The 26,994-nt window shown below is 43.2% G+C and overlaps 1 protein-coding gene across 1 annotated transcript in view; it reads left to right on the top strand.

Annotated features, from left to right (window-relative positions):
* Positions 1 to 26,994, top strand: part of vps13c (vacuolar protein sorting 13 homolog C) — a 117,321-nt gene that overhangs the window by 23,563 nt on the left and 66,764 nt on the right. Inside the window, exons 19-43 of the mRNA XM_039796185.1 lie at positions 507 to 702; positions 1,247 to 1,361; positions 2,007 to 2,143; positions 2,412 to 2,535; positions 2,607 to 2,724; positions 2,813 to 2,945; positions 3,602 to 3,677; positions 4,343 to 4,443; positions 4,990 to 5,143; positions 6,304 to 6,377; positions 6,688 to 6,747; positions 7,475 to 7,625; positions 7,702 to 7,818; positions 8,730 to 8,833; positions 12,451 to 12,618; positions 14,190 to 14,219; positions 15,339 to 15,643; positions 17,335 to 17,485; positions 17,884 to 17,992; positions 18,420 to 18,523; positions 19,399 to 19,555; positions 22,430 to 22,509; positions 22,734 to 22,793; positions 24,327 to 24,569; positions 26,395 to 26,562. Of these exons, the coding sequence (XP_039652119.1) occupies positions 507 to 702; positions 1,247 to 1,361; positions 2,007 to 2,143; positions 2,412 to 2,535; positions 2,607 to 2,724; positions 2,813 to 2,945; positions 3,602 to 3,677; positions 4,343 to 4,443; positions 4,990 to 5,143; positions 6,304 to 6,377; positions 6,688 to 6,747; positions 7,475 to 7,625; positions 7,702 to 7,818; positions 8,730 to 8,833; positions 12,451 to 12,618; positions 14,190 to 14,219; positions 15,339 to 15,643; positions 17,335 to 17,485; positions 17,884 to 17,992; positions 18,420 to 18,523; positions 19,399 to 19,555; positions 22,430 to 22,509; positions 22,734 to 22,793; positions 24,327 to 24,569; positions 26,395 to 26,562 (3,235 nt within the window). The remainder of the gene's footprint in view (positions 1 to 506; positions 703 to 1,246; positions 1,362 to 2,006; positions 2,144 to 2,411; positions 2,536 to 2,606; positions 2,725 to 2,812; positions 2,946 to 3,601; positions 3,678 to 4,342; positions 4,444 to 4,989; positions 5,144 to 6,303; positions 6,378 to 6,687; positions 6,748 to 7,474; positions 7,626 to 7,701; positions 7,819 to 8,729; positions 8,834 to 12,450; positions 12,619 to 14,189; positions 14,220 to 15,338; positions 15,644 to 17,334; positions 17,486 to 17,883; positions 17,993 to 18,419; positions 18,524 to 19,398; positions 19,556 to 22,429; positions 22,510 to 22,733; positions 22,794 to 24,326; positions 24,570 to 26,394; positions 26,563 to 26,994) is intronic.

Below are 26,994 nucleotides of genomic sequence, written 5' to 3'. Positions count from 1 at the left end.
GAAACACATTTTTAAAGGATATCGTCTAATTATCAAAATCTGAAAAAATATCGAGATATTATTTTTTGTCCATATCGCCCACCCCTACTGTACAGACGCCGGTGGTTAATGGTGAGAAATAGACATAAATAGACATAAATAGGAAACGTAAAGTAATTCCGCACATTTTAATCAAAACAATACACATATGATTGTGTAATTCTACAGGTTATGTTTATTAAATGAAGCCCAAAATATGTTGCTGACTAGAAATTGCTAGTATCAGCTAGCGCTAGCTAACGTCAACGGTAGGTAGCCGCTAGCTAACGCTAACGGTAGCTAGAAGAGTTTGTGGTGACTTTGCCTGGAATGCTACCAAGTCGTGAGTCGTGACTTGAAGTCGTAACTTACGGGATAAAAACTGTCTGGAACGCAGCATCAGGCATGGGGGATGTCAGAGTCATGCTCCCCTGGGGAGATTTTCAGTATTTTTGCCTCCCTGATGTTGAAGCGTGTCCTGGCTGCAGGGTGGAGGTGGCGTTGGAGCACTGGTTCGTTACAGGGCTACAGCAGCAGGGGGGGGCTGTGCCATCCCTCATCGCCTCTCTCGGAGACTCTTCTTCTTCTCTGCTCAGCGTGGTGTTCGAGCTGAACCCCGAGGAGAGCGCCGCCGACCAGCTGCTCAGAGTCCACTCCCAGCCCGTTGAGATCGTCTACGACGCGGTAAACACACAGTGTTTTTCCGAGTGTAACCAATCAGTGATTGAGGGTGTGTCTGTGTGTGAAACGTGACTCAGTGCTGTCTGTCCTGAACCAATCAGTGATTGAGGGTGTGTCTGTAACCAACCAGTGATTGCGGGCATGTCTGTGTGTGAAACGTGACTCTGTGCTGTCTGTCCTGAACCAATCAGTGATTGAGGGTGTGTCTGTAACCAATCAGTGATTGCGGGCATGTCTGTGTGTGAAACGTGACTCCGTGCTGTCTGTCCTGAACCAATCAGTGATTGCGGGCATGTCTGTGTGTGAAACGTGACTCTGTGCTGTCTGTCCTGAACCAATCAGTGATTGGGGGCGTGTCTGTGTGTGAAACGTGACTCCGTGCTGTCTGTCCTGAACCAATCAGTGATTGCGGGCATGTCTGTGTGTGAAACGTGACTCCGTGCTGTCTGTCCTGAACCAATCAGTGATTGAGGGTGTGTCTGTAACCAACTAGTGATTGCGGGCATGTCTGTGTGTGAAACGTGACTCTGTGCTGTCTGTCCTCCAGCTGACGGTGAACGGCATGGCCGACTTCTTTCAGACGGGGAAAGGGTTGGATCTGGAGGTCCTGACGTCGGCCACGCTCTCCAAACTGGAGGAGTTCAAAGAGAAAACTGCCACAGGTCCCTTTCATCACATATATTAACAGCTTTTTATTAATAAAATGGACAGTGGTCATTTGGTTGGTACACAACAAAATGGCGATTGTTGTTAGTTGTCATTAGACGCTTCAGTGGGGCCGTAAACTGTCGCAGCTTTTTCTTTTGTAATCCTGTCTGGCTTCTGACAAATCCCAGTGAAAAGGTTTTGGGTTCATCATCCTTTACATGATGTGGTGGTACGGTGGGACCTGAACCCAGTAGGACCAGTCTATGATTAATAACCACCAGTAGGGCCAGTCTATGATTAATAACCACCAGTAGGTCCAGTCTATGATTAATAACCACCAGTAGGGCCAGTCTATGATTAAAAACCACCAGCAGGGCCAGTCTATGTTTAATAACAACCAGTAGAACCAGTCTATGATTAATAACCACCAGTAGGACCAGTCTATGATTAATAACCACCAGTAGGGCCAGTCTATGATTAATAACCACCAGTAGGACCAGTCTATGATTAATAAACATCCAGTAGGACCAGTCTATGTTTAATAAACACCAGTAGGACCAGTCTATGTTTATAACCACCAGTAGGACCAGTCTATGATTAATAACCACCACTAGGGCCAGTCTATGTTTAATAAACACCGGTTATTACCTGCTCTTCAGGTTTGTCTCGCATCATTGAGACTAGGAAGGTTTTGGACCTGAGGATCGATCTGAAGCCGTCCTACCTGCTCATCCCAAAGTCTGGTTTCTATAGCAACACGTCGGACCTCATCATCGTGGACTTTGGTAGCTTACAGGTCGGTTCAGACCTTCTCCTTCCCTCAGATCAGACCTCCTCCTCCCCTTCTCCTCCCATCAGATCAGACCTTCTCCTCCCCTCAGATCAGACCTCCTCCCCTCAGATCTGACTCTGATCACATATTCACTTTGATCAGATACAAGTTCTTTCATCCCGAATGAAAGGGTCGAACTCCTGAACCTCTGCATACACAGATGTTTGTGTGTGTTTGTATGTGTAGTTGTACAGTGTGTTTCTAGTTGAACAGTGTGTTTGTGTGTTTCTAGTTGAACAGTGTGGAGCAGAGCGGTGCGTCTTCGCCCTCCTCCTCTCTGGAGGAAATCATGGATCGAGCCTACGAGAGATACAACGTGGAGCTACGACGAGTTCAGGTGCTCTACAGCAAATCAGGTACGCACGCACACACACACACACACTCCTGAAAGTCCATGTTTGATGAAATGAGTGGTGAATGATTCCAGGTGAGGGCTGGAAGTCTGCTCGGCTGCAGGGTTCGTCCGTCCAGCACATCCTCCAGCCTATGGACTTCACCGTGCAGCTGGCTAAATGTATGGTGGAGAAGGACGCCCGCATGCCCAGGTAGGACTCTCACCTGGGGACACATGTCCATCATCCCTGTGCTGACTGATCTAAAACATGTCCGAACTCTGGTGTGTCTGGGCTGCAGGTTCAAGGTGTCGGGGGAGCTGCCGCTGCTCTACGTTAAGATCTCGGACCAGAAGATCCACAGCGTTCTAGATCTGGTCGACAGCATCCCACTGCCAAACATGGGCTCCCCCCCCTCTACCCCCACAGAGAAGGTACACTTGGTACAGTCCAGCAGCACCAACCAGTAACTGCAACTGTCATTCTGAGCAGTTTGTTCCAAGTTAAAGTTCAATCAGTGAGTTTAGGAGAGTAACAAAGAAAAGAAGAGGGAGACGGGAAGAGTTAACGGGAGTAAGGTGTAGTTTTAGAAACATTTAGCAGAGTTACAGGGCGAGTGATAGCTGACATATTAGAAGATTGAAGGGGAATGTTAAGGCAGTTTCAGGAGAAGTCTGAGGAGATGTTTAGGGAGGAGTCAAGGAGATATTTAGAGAGGAGTCTGAGGAGATGTTTAGAGAGGAGTCTGAGGAGATATTTAGAGAGGAGTCAAGGAGATATTTAGAGAGGAATCTGAGGAGATGTTTAGAGGATGAGGATATATGTTAGGAGATAGGATGGAGGAGTCTGAGGAGATGTTTAGAGAGGAGTCTGAGAGGAGTCTGAGGAGATGTTTAGAGAGGAGTCTGAGGAGATGTTTAGAGAGGAGTCTGAGAGGAGTCTGAGGAGATGTTTAGAGAGGAGTCTGAGGAGATGTTTAGAGAGGAGTCAAGGAGATGTTTAGAGAGGAGTCTGAGGAGATGTTTAGAGAGAAGTCTGAGGAGTAATCTGATGTCTGATGTCACCATATTTGGGCTGTTTTCTGCTACAGGTGCGATCATTTCCGGGAGCCAGACCGCGCCCCCTCAGCCTTAGCCCCGCCCCCTTCCTTGACACCATGGAAACAGGTCAGTGCTGCCGCCCTCTGCTTGGCTGTTATATAAGTTTAAATTATCAGTCCATATGTTTATAACTATTAAACTACTAAAATAATCTTTAAATGTGTGGATTATGTTCTGGATGAATGGATGAGAGAAAACATGAAAGCTGTCCCTAGGAGATATAATGATTATTAATATTAATAAAGAGCTTTTCTTTCTATTCCATTTGCACCAAAAACATTTTACCAGAAAATCCCAGATTGTTCCTGACATTTTAACTTTTCAAACATGGACAGAGAACTGGGCCGGTTGCCTTTCTAACTTCACCAATCATTTCTGGATCATTTCTGGGTCATTTCTTTATCTTTTCTGGGTCATTTCTTTATCATTTCTGGATCATTTCTGGGTCATTTCTGGATCATTCTGGGTCATTTCTGGATCATTTCTGGATCATTCTTGGTCATTTCTTTATCATTTGTGGATCATTCTGGGTCATTTCTGGGTCCAACAACTCAACGATTTTCAGTGTCCTGTCCCAGAGGAGAGAAGAAACTAGAACATATTCACATTTAACAAACTGACATCACACAAGTTTACCTGTTGTTCCCTAACAGTGAAACAGAAGAGTTGCAGTTGAGTTTAATAGTTGATAACTGTACATTATTCTGATCGTGATCACCTTTGAGTCTCAGATTCAGAAGAAGATGTCAGTGAGAAGTCTCCAGATGAGGATCAGCAGCGCTCGGCGCTTGAGGAACTCACCGACCTTCACTTCAAGTTGGAGGTCAAAGAGGTTGGTTAGTGGTCATGTGACCAGTCATCTTCGTTACAGCCTCAAGCTTTACGTTTTTTCTTTTTAATGGTTTTCTGACTTTTCCTGCTAAAGATTTCCCACCGTGGTCAGAAAGAACAGAGGAGACACACACACAGACACACAGACAGACAGACAGAGACAGACAGACAGACAGACAGACAGACACGCCGAGCCGTGCACATCCGAGATTTTGTACCAATGCAGCGTTGCAATGATTGGCTACAGGAGAGAAGTCGGTGAAAGAGGCTTCGCCCCAACCACGCTGAACGCAGGAAGCATCAAACAGCTGTTACGTAGGCCACGGACAATATGTTTTCTGTGACTTCACATTCAGAATGTGGTGTATTTCAACTGACTTAAGTTCAGATTTCTTCAAGCTCTCATATGTTTTCTTTCTTTATATGAATTCAGATCACATGTGTGAATGATTTTTTACAAGTGTACATTTTGACATATAATGTCAATAATAATGCTGCTAGTGACTGTGGTGTGTTCAGGTGCTGCTAGTGACTGTGGTGTGTTCAGGTGCTGCTGGAGCTGACCCGGCAGGCGGACCTGGAGAAGACGGTTCTGTCTCTCAGCATCTGTCAGCTGGGAGCTGAAGGGAAGAGGCGGAGCTTCGACCTGAACGTCGCCGCGTACCTGCGCAGAGTCACGCTCGACTACTGCGACGTCCCAGGTAACATGAACACATCTTTTAACATCTTTATATCATAAACAATGTTGGCTGGCCCCAAGTCAGACTCCACTACTGCACCATCTAGTGGAGCAAAACGCTTTCATTTTTTAAAATCGCATTAATCGCATGCCGCCATTTATTAATTTATTTTACACTTCACTCGGCTTGGCGTGGTGCCTAACAGGCTACTATTTTGACCCTTTACCGCACCGTTACTTATCATCAAGCTGCCATACTTCCTGGTAACACATCCTACTGCTGCAGGCTGCAGTCATAATGGAGAAAGACAGCAGCAACACAATTCTGAATGGAGCTTTTTATTTTCCAAAACTCCCGGACGGCTCGTAGACAAGTCAAAAGCCATATGCATATTGTAAAAAACATGTAAAGCCGAATTAAAATATCACGAAGCACGTCAAGCTTGAGCTACCAGCTACAAGCTCAGCATAGTCCAGTTAATGTGGCTCAGGTTGATGCTAGTGGGCTCAGGCAAAGCACTATTTTGGAGAGTGCTACTCGCCAACCTTTTGATGAAACCAAATCCCAAAAAATGACTACAGCTCTTGCGAAATGGGTGGCAACTAACTGCAGACCTGTCAGCATCGTAGAAGACTTGGGTCTTAAAGAAGTACTGCAGTTGGCATGTTCTGACCCATCCCATTGCCGTCGAGGGGGCCAGCAGCCCCTCACACACACAGCCTGAACTCCACAGAGAAAACAGCCACACTGGAACTGCTGCAAACGGTGTCTCATCAACCGGTGATCACTGGACGTCAGGGAGGAATCAACATTATTTAGGAGTTACTGCACACTATATTGACTCTGGTAAGGATAGGGATTTTTAGTTTTGTAGTTAGGTACTTGGAGGAATTGTGCAATAATAACATATTCACACATTTTTCTTTTGTTTACAGTAAATAAATAAACAAATACAAATCTTAAAGTCACGTTCATAAAGTCACTTTCTTTACATTCATTTGATTCCCAATAAAGACACACTGGTAATAACTGCTTTCCATTGTTAATATGTACTTAAAAACAGCTCTGAAATGAAAAATAATAGAATTTTAATCATGTGATAAAACATGTGATTAACTATAGAAATTCAACGATTAATTGCGATTCAAAAGAATTAGTTAAAATGTGTTTTTGTTTTTCAGATGGGAAGAATCTGCACCTGATGAGCTGCTCGGAGCAGCAGTGCTCCGACCTGCTGAAAGTGGACTTCATCAAGGTGAGAAACACCAAAATCTGGCTGGGTTAGTTAACCCTAACCCTAACCCAGGGCTGGGTTGGAGAACATGTATCTCTGAGCTGCAGGAAACTGTGAATACTGTCCAGCTGTTAAGTTCAAAAGGATCTGTCAGTGGTTAAACTGTTACAGACATAACACAAGGTTTTTACAGTTTGTATCAGAAGTGTTACCTGTGTCCAATACTATCAATACTATTATTATTGTGTGTGTCCGGTGTGTGTATCTGTATGTGTGTGTGTGTGTGTGTGTGTGTGTGTGTGTGTGTGTGTGTGTGTGTGTGTTTGTGTAGGCCGACCCCAGCGGACCGAGCTTCCAGACTATATTCAACAACACGGAGCAAACTCTGAAGGTGGGTGGAGGAGATTTATATAGTTTCCATAACTTTTAGTGCCTAAAGACATGATCATAAGTCATGGGGCGAATGCAGGGGGTATGTCTCCCCAATATGTAGAAGAGGTACATTTTTCCCCCCTTAAAAAAATAACCCACTCCCCAAGAGAGGTAAAAACAACCGTTTAGTGGGTTCAAAACATTTTTATATCCTTGTTATCTGTAAATATGTTTTCCAACGATTTCAGTCACCCCTACGGTGGACCAAACCATTTTTGCAGCCGTTTTGCAGAGGCACAAAGCTCAGTCTCTTTCTGTCTCGCTTTCTCATTGAAATGAAAGCTGCCTTCAAGTGCGCTCGGAAATGTTGAGCTCTACAAACCATCTGATGGAAAACAGTAACCGTGTCTACTTGCACTACATTGGGGGTTAAAGAACACAACAGGGGCGTGAAAAATAAAGATGTAATTTCATGTCTTTTATGCAGATTTAGGGGGCTTTTACACCTACCTTGTTTGGTCTGGACTTTCTGACTTTTCAGACTATTCAGTTTGATCTGAACCAAAAGGCCCACGGTTCGGACCAAGGCCTTTTTATTACGGCAAAAACGAGTCAAGTTAATAACTAATACCTCCCTTTTGTCTTTGTTTAATTTCAGAAAGTTCTGGCACATCCAATCATTAATTATATCACTGCCCTTCGTCAGTGTTTGGATCTGGTGACGTGGTTATATTTGTGTGTTTCAGGTGGCGTTTTCCTCTCTGGACTTCCTCCTTCACACCAAAGCTCTGCTGTCGACCATCAGCTACCTGAGCGGTGCGGTGCCGCCACAGCTCACTGCTGCCAGCGACCGAGACAGCAGACGACAGGTGGAGAAGGCGGGGCCGGGCAGGACAGGTGAGTCCAGGTGAGTCTGCTCACTGGTGTGTCTGATGTTCAGTGTCTGACAGGAAGTGTTTGTCTCTCTCTGCAGTGTCTAAAGGAGCCAAAGATGGCGGCGTGTTCAGCTTCAAGATGTTCGCCGTGTTGGGCTGTTTCCATGTGGAGGTTTGTGATGATTGCTGCAGCATCGCCGACATCAGAGTCCAAGGTACGGAAACAGGTTTTCATACTAACCTAAAAGAGCAGCTTTCAGTTTCTAAGCCCCGCAGATCTGGAACAAACTCCCAGAACTCTTGAGATCTGATCCAACTGCATCTAACTATCCAACACTATCACATAACGTTTCCCATGAAGGCCAAAGCATGTACCGCCCTACTCTGCCTCTGATTGGCTTACTCTGGTATTCCTACCCTAACCCAACCTATCTTACTCCTCATGGCTAACCCCTTGTCCTGTCCAGGGGCTCCTTTAATCTCTTTTTAAACACTTCATACTAGGCCTTAGACAAACCTTCTCCATCTTAGGATACAGATTCTCTAACCCCTTTGTTCTTTTAAATCTGTTGGGCTCATTTAAAGGTACTCTTAGCGACGTCACGCGTTTTGTAGGCTACAACATTTTTTGTCACATACAGCAAACCTCTCCTCACTATCCACTAGCTGCCTGACCCCTAAACACATTGTAAAAAAACGCGGTCTCTGTAGACAGCCCAGGCTCCACACAAGGCAACAAAAACAAAGTGGTTCAACCTGGACCATGCAAACATACACAAACCGTGTTCCAGCGTTCAGCCAATAACCGACAAGAAGGATTTGGGGTGGGGGTTGGGGGGGGTTTAGTGCGCTGAAGCACAGAAGGGAGGGGACGGGATGAGGAGGAGGGAGGAGCAAACTAGTCTCCGTTTTGTTTTAAAATACTTTGAACGTCAACAAGAACGTCACCCAACATCGCTTAGAGAACCTTTAAAGTTTATTAAATCTACCCGCGTTTTGTTCTTTAAAATGTGTTTTCTGTTAATTTGCTGTGTTTGTTTATACTTTGAATTGCCTTTGAGTCTAAATGTTGCTCTATAAATAAATGGCCTTGGCTTTCCAACTGAACCTGGTGTGACTCCTGCAGGGATTGATGCGTCTGTGTTGGTGCAGGCCAAGGAGACCGAGGTGTTTGCTCGCCTCCGAGACATCGTGGTCACAGACGTCCACCCCAAAACCGTCCACAGAAAGGTCTTTTTTGAAATTATTTTTTATTTAACCTTTATTTAACCAGGTAGGCCATTGAGAACAAGTTTTCATTTACAACAGTGATCTAGCCAAGAAAAGCATAAACATACAAGACAACATACAGTTTCACATTCAACATAGTGCAAGAAAACAGAATACAACAGGCTACAAAGGTACAGCTTAAGGAGGCAGTTCAAGCTGGCACAAAGTGAAGTGTAAGTAAGTCAATGGATATGTGAAAGTGGTATGGTGATAACATAATATACATGAAATAGACAATCTATAACATTGCTGAGAAGTCGTAAAGAGTCAGAACACAGTTATTGCAAATTAAATTGTGGTCAAGACAGTGATGTGGATCCAGTGATCAGTTATAACGCAGAATATATAAATAGATAGTCTATATGAATGCTGCCATATTCGGACACTTCCGACCTGACGCACCTTCCGGTCTTTTTTCGCGGTACTTGCATTTTCGATCTTCACCAAAAATGTGAGCAGAATTGATTCATACATCTAACATTCTGCGTATGAGTTTTCCTATATGTACATGGACATTTAGATGTCTAAATAGTACATGAAAGGGACTTTAATGAGGAAGAGAAGTAATAACGCTTGGGCGACAATGTTTTTCACTAAAAAGTTTCTATTTTTACTGTACTGGAAATTAAGGAGCTTTTATTGCATAGTTCAGAGTTGTTGAAGCATGTCATTTTATTGTGAAGGACGGAAGTACGATCCGGTAGTTTTGACAGCATTGATGGGACTTAACACCCCCCAAAAAACAGCAACGGACAGTGTTTACAGTGAGGAGATAGGGGTGTCCAGTTATGGCCAAGGGTAGCGCATGGCTAATTCACCGGAGATAGCGTACTTTAACCGGCTCTTGTAAAGTAAAAACTAAATTAAACAGTTAAAACTATATACCGTTAGAAAAGTAAGAACCTACACTTTAGTTTTAGACCATTAAATTAACTGAAAACATTAATACATCATTTATATTTGTATTTGAACAGATATTTTGATAGAACCAATCCAATCCACTCCACTTTATTTATATAGCACAATTTAAGCAAACAAGGTTACCAAAGTGCTTTACAGAGATAAAAATATAAAACAAAAAACATCAACAATGACAGCGACAACAAAGACCACAGTAGCTCTCATGGTGCATCAAAAGCCAGGGAGTAAAAATATGTTTGGAGAGAAAGGAAGAAGTTAATTTATCCATTATCAAACTGAAATGAGTTTTGAAAACCACAAGAAAACTGAGCAGCAGTGGTCGGCTTAAACACACGGCCTAGGCGTGCAGGGGAATTTTTTTCAGATTTAAGACAAGACAAGTTAAAATCAAATAAAACCGTCATATGATCGGAAAATACAGCATCCTGTGTCTGAATATTTAAAATGGGCAAACCATAGGATAACACAAGATCTAACGTGTGCCCCTGTTCCTCTGTGGGTCCACTGACATGTTGAAAAAAGTTAAAAGTATCAGTCACATCTAAAAAATCTTTAGTAAGTGGTTTAGAGGGACAACAAACATGTACATTAAAATCACCAATTATTAAAACTCTGTCATAGTCTGTTATAATACTGGCCAAGAAGTCTGAGAACTCTTTTATAAAATGTTGTATTTCGACGGGCGATATATCACCGCACATAGTATGGGATCCAATTGGCCTAAGACAAATGAGCTCAATTCAAATGATGAAAAAAAAGATGGTGCCAAAAGCTTACAATGTAAGCTGCTCTTTAAGACAGTCGCTATTCCTCCTCCACGTCCAGTGGTCCTTGGGGAATTTAAAAAAGTACAGTCAGAGGGTAAGAGGTCTGTGAAGGCATCTGACTCACCCACGGCATTCCATGTTTCTGTTAAAAACAGTACATCCACAGCTTGTATGATGAAGAAGTCCTTAAGGATGAAAGTTTTGTTCATTACCGACCTTGCATTTATCAGTGCACATTTGGTCGGTAGAGTCGAGATGTCAGCCGCAAGAACTGACTGGCACAGCGGCCGAAGGTTGCTGTAATTCCTTCCACCAGGACTTTGGGAACGAGCCGCGCAGGTGCGCAAACCATGTTGCGCCTCATACGGGCCTACAACAGGTATCAACCAGCTGCTTGTTGGAACAAGGCCGCGACAAGCGACAAGGCGTTGAAAACATCGGTGACATTCCGGTGTCACTGGCAACAACTCGGAGGGTGAAGCCAGCCATGCCTTAATCTGGACTAGCCAGCCACTACGCGCCCCTCTGCGTCTGCATCTCTGGGGAGGTGGACCTTCAATGCGGATCAGATGAGCTCGGACATCCATCAAGAGTGGAGGAGTAAATGTTTTTGAACCACCCTGGGAGTAGTTTGCTGTAAAGTCCACCGTACTTTTGATTTTAAGTAGCTCCTGACGATCATACACCAACAGAGAATGAATCTGTCTTTGGGACAGACAGCACAAACCACACAAACAAAACAACAACTGTCAGGGTAAGACGGCGAGCCAGACACACCGGCGCCATCTTGAATAGTAGACCTTTAAAAATAAGTTTGGGAATAGGAAATTAGGAAGGCCCTGTTCATCGTTGGCCAATAAGTGTCAGAACGTGGACACAGTGATGCTAGTGAAGTCGATATACAGAGAGTGCAAGTTATAATCTAGTTAGTGATGTGGATCAGTCCTTACTCTCTGTTAAGCTGCAGACCCCCCAACCAGACGGCCGACTGTTGGCAGTAAAGCCAGTGTGACTGATCAGTCTCCCCGAGTTGGTCCAAAAAGTTCCTCAGAACACACCGAAGAGACGAGACCTAATACGTCTCCATAACAGCAGGTGGCGCTAATCTGTATTGTTGCCCAAAAATGAAAACCGGCAGCTGATTGGACGAACGCGTCACGTTAGTCTGGTTTCTCCAGAAATTCAAAGCCAAACTGTCATGGCGGCTCGTTGAGAATCCAATCTCATATTGTACTAAAATAGTTCACTGAAACGTGTTTCTAGAAACATTTGAAGGCCGTGCAGTTGCTGAATCTGTCTTCATTTCAGATCAACAAAGGTCAGTTTAAAGATTTTCATCAGATTTTGAGAGACTCTAGTCACCTCATGCCACTCCCCCGTTTCCTGGTTAGCTCTCCACCAATCAGATTGGTCACAGAGTCGTGACTGCCGGCAGTGCCCGCCCCGCCGATTAATTCAATTCAATTTTATTTATAGTATCAATTCATAACAAGAGTTATCTCAGGACACTTTACAGATTACAGAGTAGGTCTAGACCACACTCTGTAATTTACAAAGACCCAACAATTCCAGTAAATTATACATGTCAAATATATACTATAAATAATTCTGTTAGTCTCCAGAACCGTCTAAAGAAAGGTCTTCATTCTGTTAGTCTCCAGAACCGTCTAAAGAAAGGTCTTCATTCTGTTAGTCTCCAGAACCGTCTAAAGAAAGGTCTTCATTCTGTTAGTCTCCAGAACCGTCTAAAGAAAGGTCTTCATTCTGTTAGTCTGGTTCTGGTTTTAAACTGGGTGAATACAGTTATTCTAGTGATTCAGAACTTGTGTCTCTGTTGTTTCTTTCGTGCGGAGACTTTGCTAGCTCTTGTTTTATTCTTCCTCGCTGCAGGCGGTGTCAATCGTGGGCGAGGAGGTGTTCAGCTTCAAACTCTCGTTGTTTCCGGGGGCGACGCTGGGCGACGGTTACAGCAACACATCCAGGACGGACGGGAAGCTGACGCTGCGTCTGGGATGCATCCAGATCGTCTACCTGCACAAGTTCCTCATGTCACTGCTGGTCAGATATCACACAGGGATATATGCACTTATATATCCACCCTTTGACACGTATATACTTTATATACATATCTATACTTTATATACATATTTATACTTTATATACATATCTATAATTATATACATATTTATACTTTATATACATATCTATACTTTATATACATATATATACAGTATATATGTATTAGGGCTGTCACGATTTAGATTTTTATCGAAAAATCGATTGAAATGAGCTTTTGATTTCAACTATCGCCTACTTGTACTTGCTATTGTAGCTTACTGCTGGCAGCTCACTGGTCTCTGAGCTAGAGTCCATATGTTCAGCAGCTTTTGTATGGGTCTTGTTTTTTTAAGCCAAAGCTTCTGATGAACTGCACAGCAGCTGTCAGAGCATCATCATGTCTATAGTCCTCTCTTACTTAGGAAGGTTATAGGTTACGCAGGGAGGGTAATAACATTCAGCTCCAAAAAATAAAGATTGTTCACGAGTCCCGCATCTCGAGTCTCAAGTCAAGTCTGAAGTCACTGTGTCTGTAGTCCTCACAGCATTCCTGGATAGGAGTAAAACATGCTCTGGTTTATTGGCATTTCTTTAAAACAATCACAATCATTGTGGGCGGAGCTAAGCTCCGGACGGAGTCACGGTGCCTCTGCTAAATAGTCTCAGGAAGGAACTGGTTTTGGTGGAATATGTGTAAGTTCAAAAGTAGTTTTAGTCGTGCAACAGAAAACTCCGATTGGACAGATAGTCTAGCTAGCTGTCTGGATTTACCCTGCAGAGATGTGAGGAGCAGTTAACCGTAGTCCTCACAAATCCACCGGAGGTTAGAACACCAACACAAAGAAAGAGGAAGGGGACGGATATCAATCCTGGAAGTGGAACGTCGTGGATATAGACTAGTCGGTGTGCAACTTAAATGCGACTTGAGACTCCCAATTTCTGATGGCTGGTAGCATGTGTTAGCTTAGCGTCAGCCTGCAGAGGCTCTTGTCCAGAAAACAACTGCTGGAGTCGAACATGATGGTCAAACAACAGAACTTCCCTGAAGTTACTGTGTGGCAACATTTTGCCTTCCTGTGAGTGAGTTATGGAAACAAACAACAAAGGTAAAGCATGTGGGATCCGACGGGACTCCATGATGCATTCAGGTGCACCTTGTTGAACTAATGGAGCCATCAAACAATTGCACCTTGTTAAACACTAAGCAACTCAAACTGTTGTTTCAAACTTCCCTTCTGCTAGTGGCTCTTTTTGTGGTGTTGCTATTGCCGTCCCTGCTGAAAAGAAAAGTTTAAATCGAACCGTGACACCCCTAAAATACACAGTTCAAAGGTAAAGTAAGTGATGATAAGCCAATACACTTTTTGTCAAATTCAGTGATTATCTCCACACAGTCATCTAGCTCTCTATTTTCTGTGCGCTGAAAAGCAACCCAGTGTTGATGCACAGCCCTGGGTCAGGGTTAGCTCTGGCTCTGTAGTTTGTTGTGTTTCCTGTTGCATGCTTCTCTATTTACAGTTTCTTGTGTCTCATGTTTGTCGTCTTGTCTTTGATGTCTTCTGTTCTTTCAGGCTTCTTTTAGCTTTCAGTCTGCTGATGAGGTACAGCTCCCAGCATGCATCTCTCTACTGCCCCACACGTCCCGCTTTAGCTTCACTCAGCTTCAGTCCACCTTAAACTCAGCTTCAGTCCACTTAAACTCAGCTTCAGTCCACCTTAACCTCAGTGTTATTTAATGTGCGTTGTCTTTATAAATAAATAAGTAAAAGATAAATCTTGAGTCTACAGCACTGGTCTGAAAAACTGCAACGAAAACCTGAAAAGTTTAAAGTCTCTCTGTCTGAGCACAAACCCAGTTATCAGAGCTCACTTCCTCCATCAGTGCTTTGCTGCTCATGGCCATACTCACTGCCCCCACCCCCATTCACATGACCTCTGCCTGTGTAACATCACTTCCTCTTTCAAAATGAACTTCATCTTTGTTTCAGAAACTGCAACAACAAAAAGGATGAAATGAACTTTTGAACGAAAAGCCAGCACTGCGTTCAGGAATATTATTATTCCTACAATTATTGATTCATAAACATCTTCTGTTTATTTTCAGAAGATGTTCTTCGTCTTTACTAGTGGAGCAGATAAGTGCCATTTTTTAGGGAAACATTTTTTCTTGGAATTATGTCACGTTTTTTTCACATTATTTACTCTAAATACCACAAAACGACTCTCAAAACACAACATAGATATGTATGTGACATCCTCATAGTCAATCACATAGGATTCAAAGGTAAAAACCTTGAAATATGTCCCATGAGTAAAATTATGTGGCAAGATGCATGTTTTCCAATGCCGGAAATGGCGGCCATCTTGGAAAATGGTGGCCATTTTGAAAAATTAAGTGACTAATGTTATTTTTCAAACTATTGGCCCTAGAGGGATAACCACACCAAATTTGGTGCTTGTATCCACTTTTCCCCCTTATCTGTCCCATTATACAGTTTCTAAAAACCCAGCTGATATGTAGAAGCAGAAACATTTTTGTGATGCAGTTGTTTGATTGTGTTATTAGTTAGTCGGCGCTTCACATTCTTCTTCTGGAGTTTCTGAAACAGAAATGACGGCGTGGCAGTGAACGCCTCCCATCAGCTCCTTCATGGTGTTTCTCTCCCAGCCTTCACCGCGTGTCTCTAACCCTAACCCTAACTCTGGATTTATCCCTCCAGATGTTCATTGATAACTTCCAGACGGCTAAAGAAGCTCTGAGTGCGGCGACGGCTCAGGCGGCCGAGAAGGCGGCGTCCAGCGTGCGTGGTTTCGCCCAGAAGAGTTTCCGTCTGTCCATGGACATCAGGCTGAAAGCTCCGCTCATCATCATCCCCCAGTCCTCCAGCTCCCAGAATGCACTTGTGATGGACCTGGGTCTGATCACGGTGGGGAACAGCTTCTCTCTGCTGCCGGCTGAAGGCTTCTCTCTGCCCGTCGTGGTGGACAAGATGGACGTCAAGCTGACTCAGCTCAAACTCTCCAGGTATCCACACCTCTGAATAATCCTGACTGCCACGCACGTATATACAGTACACCAATGAAGGCTTCTGAACCAAATACTAGCCAATCAGCAGTTAGCATGACCGGTCCGTGTACAGTAGGATGAGTCTGTGTCACCTGATGTGACGCAGCTCTGTGTGACGTGACCCGGAGCCGAGAGAGTTCAGAACAGTTGGAAATCTGAACGTTCAAGCTTTTCTGTCTCTGAAATACGTTGACCTCATTATTTGACGTTTAACATGAAAATACGACATTATAACATTATAGATATGACAGAAAATACATCATTATGTCACCTTTAAGAAGTAGTGATGTTCTGAAAGGGTTTTGTGGTTATTTTAGAAATCATTCCTGAGATCTGACGGCAGAAAATCCAAACCACAAGACAAACAAGCTGGATTCACTCTAAACTCCGTAAATCTAATGTTTGTTTTTTGCGCTCAACTTTGGTGAATCTTGAAACGCTGCAACTACTGATAAAACCAAAAATACAGAAATATGTAGATCAGAGTTTCCCAAACGCCCAAGATGACGTCCTCAAATGTTTTGTTATGTCCACAACTCAACGATCTTCAGTGTCCTGTCGCAGAGGAGAGAAGACACTAGAACATATTCATATTTAACAAACTGACATCACACAAGTTTACCTGTTTCATCAGAAACTAAATGACTAGGGTTTGGTATGGTTTGGGGTTTTCCGATACCGGTGCTAAATTGATACTTTTAAAATGGTTCCCGTGCCTGAACCGAAATATATATAATGTATACAATATAAAATATAAAAAAAGGAGCACAAAACGATAGTTGGCGACATTAAAGAATGGCTTGTTTATTGCTAATATGGTCAAAATGAAATGATTAATAATGTAATAACAATAACTTATTTCACCAGTAGATTGCTGGTAAACGACAAAAACAAGCACCAGATGGGAAAAGGGTTTGACTTTGAATGCACCACAAGGCTGGCGAGTTTCAAGTGAACTGTGTGTCTGTGTTGTTGTTCAGACGTTGGCAGCAGCAGTCAGACTGTTAGGTCCTGCTGTTGGAATCCTCTACAGGGAAATACAGTCACACTTTACACCGCTTAACGTTAGCTGTTTAATCCAGCTACTAGCTAACGGTAACGTAGCGTCCCGTGCAGCGATGCTTCTGGCACCGAAATGAGGAGCCGAAATTGTCCTTCTTATTCGGTCTCGTTACTACCGTTTACGTCGGAACCGGTACCCAACCCTAGAAGTGACTCAAACTGGTTAATGGATTAGTTTAATAGTTGACAACTAATCCATTAATCTTTGCAGTTCTAGTACAAACAGATAGATTACCTCTGTTACTCTTCATAGACAACACATCGGATAAACAGAATCATAAAACAGAGAAACTGTGAAAGTGAGTTCTGGTGTTTCCTGTTTTGGTGTCTGAATGCACCAACAGGAAGTTCCTCTAAGCTGCATTAAAACGTGTTGATGAGCCACAGAAAGCTGATACATTCTTAGTATTATTCAACATTTCAATATCATTCATACTAATTAAAACTATTCCCATGTTTCCACACTACGTACCTTCTTCTTACCCATTTAAGCCAGCGATCCAGTGTGGATTCAGCTTTTCAGCATTCACACACCTTTTCTCCAGGAAATGCATTTTCTCTCCTGAAATGTTAAATGATGTTTTCAGGACCACGCTGACTCCGCGGGACTCCTCCCACCTCAACATCGAGATCCTGCAGCCAATCAACTTGGAGCTTTCTGTCACCAGGAACCTGTCTACTTCCTGGTTCACCAGTATCCCCGGAGTCCAGGTCCAGGGAGAGCTGCGCTCCCTTAATGTACGTATCACATGCTTCTTGCTTTCTAAACTGTGACTCAGCAGTTTTTCAGAGTTATGGTCCATGTCCACAGACAGCTTTCCATTCATTGTCTCTGTTAGCAGCTTGGCAATGCATTCTGGGAAAACTAAAATCAGAGAGAGTTTCCTAGCGAGCCGCCATGTTTTGAAATCCGGGAGCAGACAGCCCACGTTCGTCCAATCAGGGGGTGGAGCCTGTTTTCTTTGCTTGTCATTGGTCAGTGAAGATAAAATGTGACTCAGCAGATTTTCAGAGTAATGTACAGTAAAGTGTGGTGTTCCTCAGAGTGACTCAGCAGATTTTAAGTACAGTAAAGTGTGGTGTTCCTCAGAGTGACTTAGCATATTTTAAGTACAGTAAAGTGCGGTGTTCCTCAGATAAGTCTGGGCGAGGAAGACCTTGCGGTGCTGATGAAGATCCTGGTGGAGAACATCGGGGAGGGAAGCAGAGAGCTCAGCAGGGATGTCACGAAACACACCGCTCAAGGTAACTTCCCCAGTGCATCATGGGAAATCTGACAGTCCCTCTAAAGACTCACTATGTGCTGATAATATAGAATACTTCACCTTTGGATAAATTTAGGATTTCTGGGAGAATAAACTGGAGGCTGACAGGACGAGTGCAGATTGACTAAAGGATTTTACGTTTGTAGTTAAGATTTCTTAAGATAAGACAGAAGAGGTCTGAGATAAGAGAAGAGGTCTGAGATAAGACAGGAGAGGTCTGAGATAAGAGAAGAGGTCTGAGATAAGAGAAGAGGTCTGAGATAAGACAGGAGAGGTCTGAGATAAGAGAAGAGCTCTGAGATAAGAGAAGAGCTCTGAGATAAGACAGAAGAGATCTAAGATAAGACAGAAGAGGTCTGAGATGAGACAGAGCCATAAATAAATCTTGTAATGTGGTGTTCTTCCAGAGAAGCAGCAGGTGGAGGTGTTACCTGGCGGAGAGTCGGCCTCCACTAACGGACCTCCGACCGAAAACACCGTCAATGTTCTGCTCCACTTTGCAATCAAAGAGGTAAGAAACCCTAAAATACCTGTCCTGTCCAAATCAAAGAGGTAAGAAACCCTAAAATACCTGTCCTGTCCAAATCAAAGAGGTAAGAAACCCTAAAATACCTTTCCTGTCCCAAACATGGACCCATACTGACGCCTTCTCTACGTAGGAATCATTCGTCCTGATAAACATTCCTCCAACATGGCTTCATTCGGCTGATTCTTCTGTTTCCTGTTTCCCTTTACCTGTGCGGGTGTTGCTGATTGATCTGTTTCCTGTTTCCTGTTCTCTTTACCTGTGCAGGTGTTGCTGATTGATCTGTTTCCTGTTCTCTTTACCTGTGTAGGTGTTGCTGATTGATCTGTTTCCTGTCCCTTTACCTGTGCAGGTGTTGCTGATTGATCTGTTTCCTGTCTCTTTACCTGTGCAGGTGTTGCTGATTGATCTTTTTCCTGTCCCTTTACCTGTGCAGGTGTTGCTGATTGATCTGTTTCCTGTTCTCTTTACCTGTGCAGGTGTTGCTGATTGATCTGTTTCCTGTTCTCTTTACCTGTGCAGGTGTTGCTGATTGATCTGTTTCCTGTTCCTTTACCTGTGCAGGTGTTGCTGATTGATCTGTTTCCTGTCTCTTTACCTGTGCAGGTGTTGCTGATTGATCTGTTTCCTGTTCTCTTTACCTGTGCAGGTGTTGCTGATTGATCTGTTTCCTGTTCCTTTACCTGTGCAGGTGTTGCTGATTGATCTGTTTCCTGTCTCTTTACCTGTGCAGGTGTTGCTGATTGATCTGTTTCCTGTTCTCTTTACCTGTGCAGGTGTTGCTGATTGATCTGTTTCCTGTTCCTTTACCTGTGCAGGTGTTGCTGATTGATCTGTTTCCTGTCTCTTTACCTGTGCAGGTGTTGCTGACCCTGAAGAAGCCCAGAGAGAAGAGCGAGTTTCCGTTCCTCGTCTTTCAGGTCGCTCACCTCGGCATCAACACGGAGGTGAAGAAGTACGACACGATCGCCACCACGTTCATCGACAAGATCACCATGAAGTGCCTGGAGTTCAAAGGTCACCGCCTCTCTTCATTATAGAACCTTAAACTGTTCATGTGTTCATGCATTATATAAACAGAGATATATACAGAGATATATTTAAATAAAGATATATAAATAAAGATATATAAACAGAGATATAATAAAAGAGATATTTAAATAAAGATATATAAACAGAGATATAAACAGAGATATAAACAGATATTTAAATAGATATATAAACAGAGATATATAAACAGAGAGATATAAACACAGAGATATAAACAGATATAAACAGAGCATATATAAACAGAGATATATAAACAGAGAGATATATAAACACAGAGAGATATAAACAGAGATATATAAACAGAGATATATAAACACAGAGATATAAACAGAGATATATAAACAGAGATATAAACACAGAGAATATAAACACAGAGAGATATAAACAGAGATATAAACAGAGATATAAACACAGAGCGATATAAACAGAGATATAGAAAGAGAGATATAAACAGAGAAATAAACAGATATAAACACAGAGAGATATAAACAGAGATATAAATGGAGAAATATAAACGGAGAGAACAGAGAGATAAACGGAGAAATAAACAGTGATATAAACAGAGATATAAAGAGAGAGATATAAACACAGAGATATATAAACAGATAAGAGATATAAACACGAGATATAAAACAGAGATGGAGAAAAACAGAGATATAAACAGAGATATATAAACAGAGAGATATAAACACAGAGAGATATAAACAGATATAAACAGAGATACAGTACAGGCCAAAAGTTTGGACACACCTTCTCATTCAATGCGTTTCTTTATTTTCATGACTATTTACATTGTAGATTCTCACTGAAGGCATCAAAACTATGAATGAACACATATGGAATTATGTACTTAACAAAAAAGTGTGAAATAACTGAAAACATGTCTTATATTTTAGATTCTTCAAAGTAGCCACCCTTTGCTTTTTTGATAACTCTGCAAACCCTTGGTGTTCTCTCAATGAGCTTCATGAGGTAGTCACCTGAAATTGTTTTACCTTCACAGGTGTGCCTTCTCAGGGTTAATTAGTGGATTTATTTCCCTTATTAATGGCAAGAACCAATCAGCTAAGTAAAGAGAAACGAGTGGCCATCATTACTTTAATAAATGAAGGTCAGTCAGTCTGGAAAATTGCTTTGAGGACTTTGAGGACATGACGACCGCACCAGGAAAGGAAGACCAAGAGTCACCTCTGCTGCTGAGGATAAGTTCATCCGAGTCATCAGCCTCAGAAATCGCAAGTTAACAGCAGCTCAGATTAGAGACCCGAGGCCCGTTCCAGAAAGCAGGTTTAGTGAAAACTCTGAGTTTGTCAACCCTGAGATGAGGGAAACTCAGAATTTTCCGTTTCAGAAAGAGATGTAACTTAACCTCAGAGTCAGTTACTATGGTAACTGAGCCTGTGAACCTAACCTGGTCGTGAGCAGGTTTTCTTCAAGAAACCTCGAGTTTCTCCCTCTGAGAGGGAGGAGAGAAACTGAGAAAAAAAACCTTGAGTTTCTCTCAGTCTCCTCCCTCTGACTCATTTCCTCATTCATTCATTCATTCATTCAGTCTGTATCAGGCGCATTTTAATGCAGTTTGTTATCTGCATGAATAATAAAAAAACGTATTGGTTTATGTTAGGCAGATTATAAAACGTTTTTTTCTCAAACATGTCATGTCCTTTTGTCGACGATCCCGTTGATGAAAAAGCTGTATTAATTCACAGAGAGTTAACGTCGGGAGATGATATTGAGTCCCGATGTATTTTCATTTTCACATAACCGATTTGAGAGGTATTTTTTATCACAGTCCATTAGATATGTAGATACCTTATCTGTCCTCATATCACTAACATCAACCATCGTGGACAGGCTTTAACATCCAAGCAGATTCTTTGTTTTGATTATGTTTTTTGCAAATGGCAGTTTTCTTTATAACAGCAGCGGATCATACTGTAATAGTAAAGCCACTGTATGTAGAGCCGTCAGAAAAGTGTGACTCGCTCTGAAACGTTTTTTAAACGTTTTTGTAGTGTTCCCTGGACACAAACCAGTGAGAGCCATTAAAAAGAAATACATGATTATACATTATAGTTCTGTTAATGATCATGGTGCTGCAGCCTCAGAATGGGATTAGGAGCCTATAGTTTACTTTTTCACCCGCAGGATTGCACCTAAATGAAATTATAGGTGTAATACAATTCCAGTTTTCACCAGTAAGATTATAAGTTAACTGTGATTAAATATGAAATTAATACACTGTTAATGCGTACGCATTGACTCGAGCAGCAATTTTCTCCCACACCAATTCTCTCTCTTTTGCAGCAGCAGCCGCTGTGTTGCTTTTTTTAATGAAATGCATGTTCAAACTCGCTGTTTGGGCGCATGAGTATTTCTGCCGACCTGTTTGTTGGTGAATCGTAGAATCATGGCTCCATTCGTACTGCCTTTTTATAGTGGTTGTGCACGCGCGTAACCCTGAGTGAACATACTCCGAGTTGATTGAACCAACTCACATCAGCTGTTCTGGTACTGAAAACTCAGGGTCCCATCTCAGGGTAAATCAACTCAGACATCAGGATTAGACTCAGTTTGTTAAACCTCCTTCCTGGAACGGACCCCTGATGAATGCCACACAGAGTTCTAGCAGCAGACACATCTCTAGAACAACTGTTAAGAGGAGACTGCGAGATATGCAAGATATATAAACACAGAGATATATAAACAGAGATATATAAACAGAGATATATAAACAGAGATATAAACAGAGATATATAAACTGAGACATAAACAGATATATAAACAGAGATATATAAACCAAGATATTTAAATCCGTTTTGTGGTTTCCTGTTGGTTCAGACTTGAGTGGCGAGCCGCTGTGTCTCATCAGCTCGTCTGTGGAGTCCGGAGCTGAACTGCTCAAAGTGCAGTACTTCAAGGTGACCCACCATTTAATATATCTGATTCATATTTAATATCTGATCACCTGTTGAGATGCGTAGCGGTGCTGTCATCTGTCAGAGCCGAGAATCAAACGTAGTGTAATTTCCTGTTTGTGATTTCTTGTTTGTGATTTCCTGTTTGTGGTTTCCTGTTTGTCATTTCCTGTTTGTGGTTTCCTGTTTGTGGTTTCCTGTTTGTCATTTTCTGTTTGTTTCCTCAGGCCGACCGCTCGGCGCCCGACTTCTCCACCGCCTACAACAACACGGAGCAAATGATCAACGTCAGTAACAGCTGATCCACACACATCATACACACACACATACATACACATATATACACATATCATACATACATACACATATATACACATATATACATACACACATACATATACATATATACACACATCATACATATATATACATAAACAATTCTACCCTCAAACTCTTCCTCTCCCTCTCTCCCCTCTTCTCTCTCGCCCTCTGTCTTCTCTCTTTCCGAGCTTGTTTGTCTTCTGTCTTCTCTATATATCCTCTCTCTATTTTTCGTCTATCTCTCCTTCAACCTCTTGTCTTTTCTATCTCCTCATCTATCTTCCCTCTATTTCCCTCTCTGTTCTCTTGTCTTCTGTCTCTCTTCCAGGAAAATTCACGCCTTCACCTCACACCGGCCTGTCAAGCCATCAACTCTGAACAGACCTCCGAATCATCACGACTGTCGTCCATGTCAGGGACACACACACACACACACACACACACACACACACACACAACACACACACACAACACACACACACACACACACACACACACAAACATAATGATGAAAGACCGTGTTTAACATAAGACAAACTTCTGTCACCCCCCCCTAAGAGTGACGCCATTGAACGTAACGTGACCTCTCAACTGCTGGTGTGACCAGAGCTGCAACATGGCTGACATCAAGATCAAGTTCCACCTTACCTGTATCTTCTTGTCCTCTCCTCCCTCACACTCTTAACTCCCTTAACTCCCTTTAATTCTTAATTCCTCTCACCTCCCACTCTCTCCATTACCTCCCACCTCCCACCTCTCTTACCTCCCCACCTCCCTACTCCTCTTAACCTACCTCCTTAATCCTCCCCACCTCCCACCTCTCTTACCTCTCCCTCTTAATCTCTTCCATTTCCCCCCTTAATTTCGATTCCCTTTACCTCCCTCTTTCCGCCTCTCACTTTTACTTCCCCCTCCCCTCTTACTTTACCCTCTTCCCCCACCCTCCACCTCTAACTTACCCTCCCTCACCCCCCCTTCCCCCTTCCTCCCTACTTTTCGATTTTAACCTTCCCTTTCGCACTCTCCAACTTTCCTCACTTCACCCTCCCTTTACCTCCTTTACCTCTCCTTTTCTCAATCTTAATTCCATTTCCCCCCTTCCTTTACTTTCTAACCTCCGCACCTTCCCCACCTTTAACTCCCCTTTCTACCTTTTCACTCTTAACCTCCGCTCTCCCCTTTCCCCCTCTCCCCTTCCCTCCATTCCACTTCCTCTTTCCCTTTACTCCCTACTTTTAATTTCCCCCCCCCCCACTTCTTTTACTTTTTCATTTTCCCCACCTCCCCTTCTCCCACTCCCTACCCCTCTCCCCTTTTCCCCTCTCCCCTCCACCACATCCTCTCATTTTACCCCTTCCCCATTCCCTTTTAACCTCTCGCATTTCGCCTTTTACCCCCCTCCGCACTTTACCCCCACCCCTCCCCCTTTCCGCCCTTCTCTAACTCTCACTTTCCCTCATTTTCAACACGACGCTTGTTGACATTTTCGTACTTTGCAGCTTATGGGTTGGTTCGCTTTCCGGCAATTTTGTGGCTTTTATATGAATTTTTTTGTGTGTTTTTGTCGCTTTTTACAACCATGTTTTCTGTCCTGCAGGGTTTGTGATGCTTGTGTCTGCCCTGTTTTCTGTCCTGCAGGGTTTCATGGCTCTCTGCTGATGCAGGGACCCCAGACTCACATCTCTGCCCGCCTCAGAGACTTCATCGTTCTCAACGTCGATCCCAAAAGCATCCACAAGAAGGTCAGTGAGGCAGGGTTAGGTTCTGCAGTTGTGTTAACGCTGATTCCTCTGATTCAGATCACCTTTGATCAGAAAACTCATAAAGTCTCAGCCATCGATCCATTTATCACATCAACACTGATCTCACTGTTATCACATCAACACTGATCTCACTGTAATCACATCAACACTGATCTCACTGTAATCACATCAACACTGATCTATTCAATTCAATTTTATTTATAGTATCAAATCATAACACGAGTTATCTCGAGACACTTTACAGATAGAGTAGGTCGAGACCACACTCTATAATTTACAAAGCCCCAACAATTGCAGTAATTCCCTCAAGAGCAAGCAGTGCGACAGTGGCGAGGAAAAACTCCCTCTTGGGAAGAAACCTGGGACAGACCCAGGCTCTTGGTAGGCGGTGTCTGACGGTGCCGGTTGGGGATGCGATGAACAGTGGCGATAATAGTCACATTAATAATGGAACAGTGACTTCAAATGGTAGTCGTAGTAGTTCATGTCATATCAGGGCGCTGCAGGGCGTTACAGGATGTAGCGTGGCCCAGCAGAGCATGGATGGACGTAGCAGGAAGCAGCAGGGTTCAGCAGGACGCAGGATGACATTGCAGGGCATCACAGAGCTCAGCAGGGAGTGCAGCAGGGCCACGGTGAGAACTGCAACCAGGATCTTGATGCCAACGTTCTCCGAGGAAATACGCTGGGGGAAAAACATAAGGACTCCGGGGAGTAAACTCCCCAGAAGCTAAGATTAATAACAAGCATTTCTGGGACGGGATGCACACAAATGGTAATAGAAAGGGAGAGGAGAGAGCAGCTCACTGTTATCCTAACCTGACTCCGCCAGATGGATCGCTTCGCATTTGCTAGGCATATCCATCTGGGAACTTACCGTTGGAGAACTTTTGGGAAGGGGCGAAAATCCTCGTTAGCTGATTGGATAAATCATCTGTCTATTACCACCTATGTTGTTGATAGACGGGCCAGATCAACCAATCAGATCAACGAAGCGTATGAAAATACAACCACAAGCCAGGGTACACCTGCTGCTGCAGGAAAAGCAAAGCTCGTTAGCGGTAAAGGATATTTGCCGTTTGTGTAACGAGAATTTAGGAATAAAAGGCACCCTTTCAGGTTCCCAGTCCATATTCCAAAAGAAGGATCCAAGATAAAAAAGCATTAGCGAGCGGCTAACAGAATTAGGGCTACCGCTGTCTGAAAATACTGGTTAGCTGATTGGATAAACCATCTGTCTATCACCACCTATGTTGGTGATAGACGCTTCTCGTTGCGTCACACCTAAACCCGCCTCAAAACCAACGCTGATTTGTCGATCGTTTGGCAAACGGCTCCAAATTTTCTCTATCTCAAGATGCCAGACTGATCTGGGAGTGGAAAACTGGAGCTCACCAAATCAGGACGCTCTCACCAGGCTACTGTTATCCCACCTGACTTCTAATGTAACACAGACTTTTTCATTCTTCAATCCAAAAGGAATAACCTTAAAAGGAATTGCCCAAAACTGTTTTTGTGTAGCTTTTTTGATGCTTTTGTCGCTTTCAAAGTTTCTTTCAATGCATTTTCGCCGATTATTTTGACGATTTTTTAAACTCTGGACTCCAATGCTACAGTTATTATATACTCTCTCAGACAATACTACAGTTATTATATACTCTCTCAGACAATACTACAGTTATTATATACTCTCTCAGACAATACTACAGTTATTATATACTCTCTTAGACAGTTGGCATGTTCAGATGTCTCTGATGTTTCTTCAGACTCTGATAGATTTATTTCTGATGTTTGTGTCCTCCAGGCGATCTCCATCGTGGGTGACGAGGTGTTCAGCTTCTCCATGAGTCTGACTCCCAACGCCACAGACGGCGCCGGCTACGCCGACACGTCTAAAACTGACGGCCGAGTGAAGCTGAACGTGGGCTGCATCCAGGTGGTCTACCTGCACAAGTTCATCATGTCTCTGCTGGTGAGTGAGAGCAAGAACAGTGGTAATATTTCAACAAAAGTCTTAATATTTTAAGAAAAAGTCTTTACCATCAGGAAGGGCTTTGAACTTGAGCTGTAGCCTTAAAAGTTAGGCCCGAAAAGGGCAGAGCCCGACAGAATTCGGCCCGTGCCCGACAAGTACATTTTGATTGACGGCTTTTTAAAAGCCCAAACCAGTTTACAGTTTACATTTTTTAACATCATTTATTCATTACTAAAGTTAGGCTATTGGCCACTTGGAAGTTGGAACAAAGAAATAAAAGAAGTCCTCCAGAGGCCAGCCACAGTTTCACTTCTTCAGTATCCATGTTCACGCTAATCCAAACGCATCAGCTGACCGCTCATTTACCCCGCAACCTGGAGCACAAGCCCGAACCCAACCCAAGCCCGGCCCGAGCCTGGCCCGAGCCCG

This window comes from Perca fluviatilis, chromosome 3 (genome assembly GCF_010015445.1).
Source record: "Perca fluviatilis chromosome 3, GENO_Pfluv_1.0, whole genome shotgun sequence".
Lineage (NCBI taxonomy): Eukaryota > Metazoa > Chordata > Actinopteri > Perciformes > Percidae > Perca > Perca fluviatilis.
Note: the sequence above shows the minus strand (reverse complement) of the source record. Positions and strands in the feature narration are given on the sequence as shown.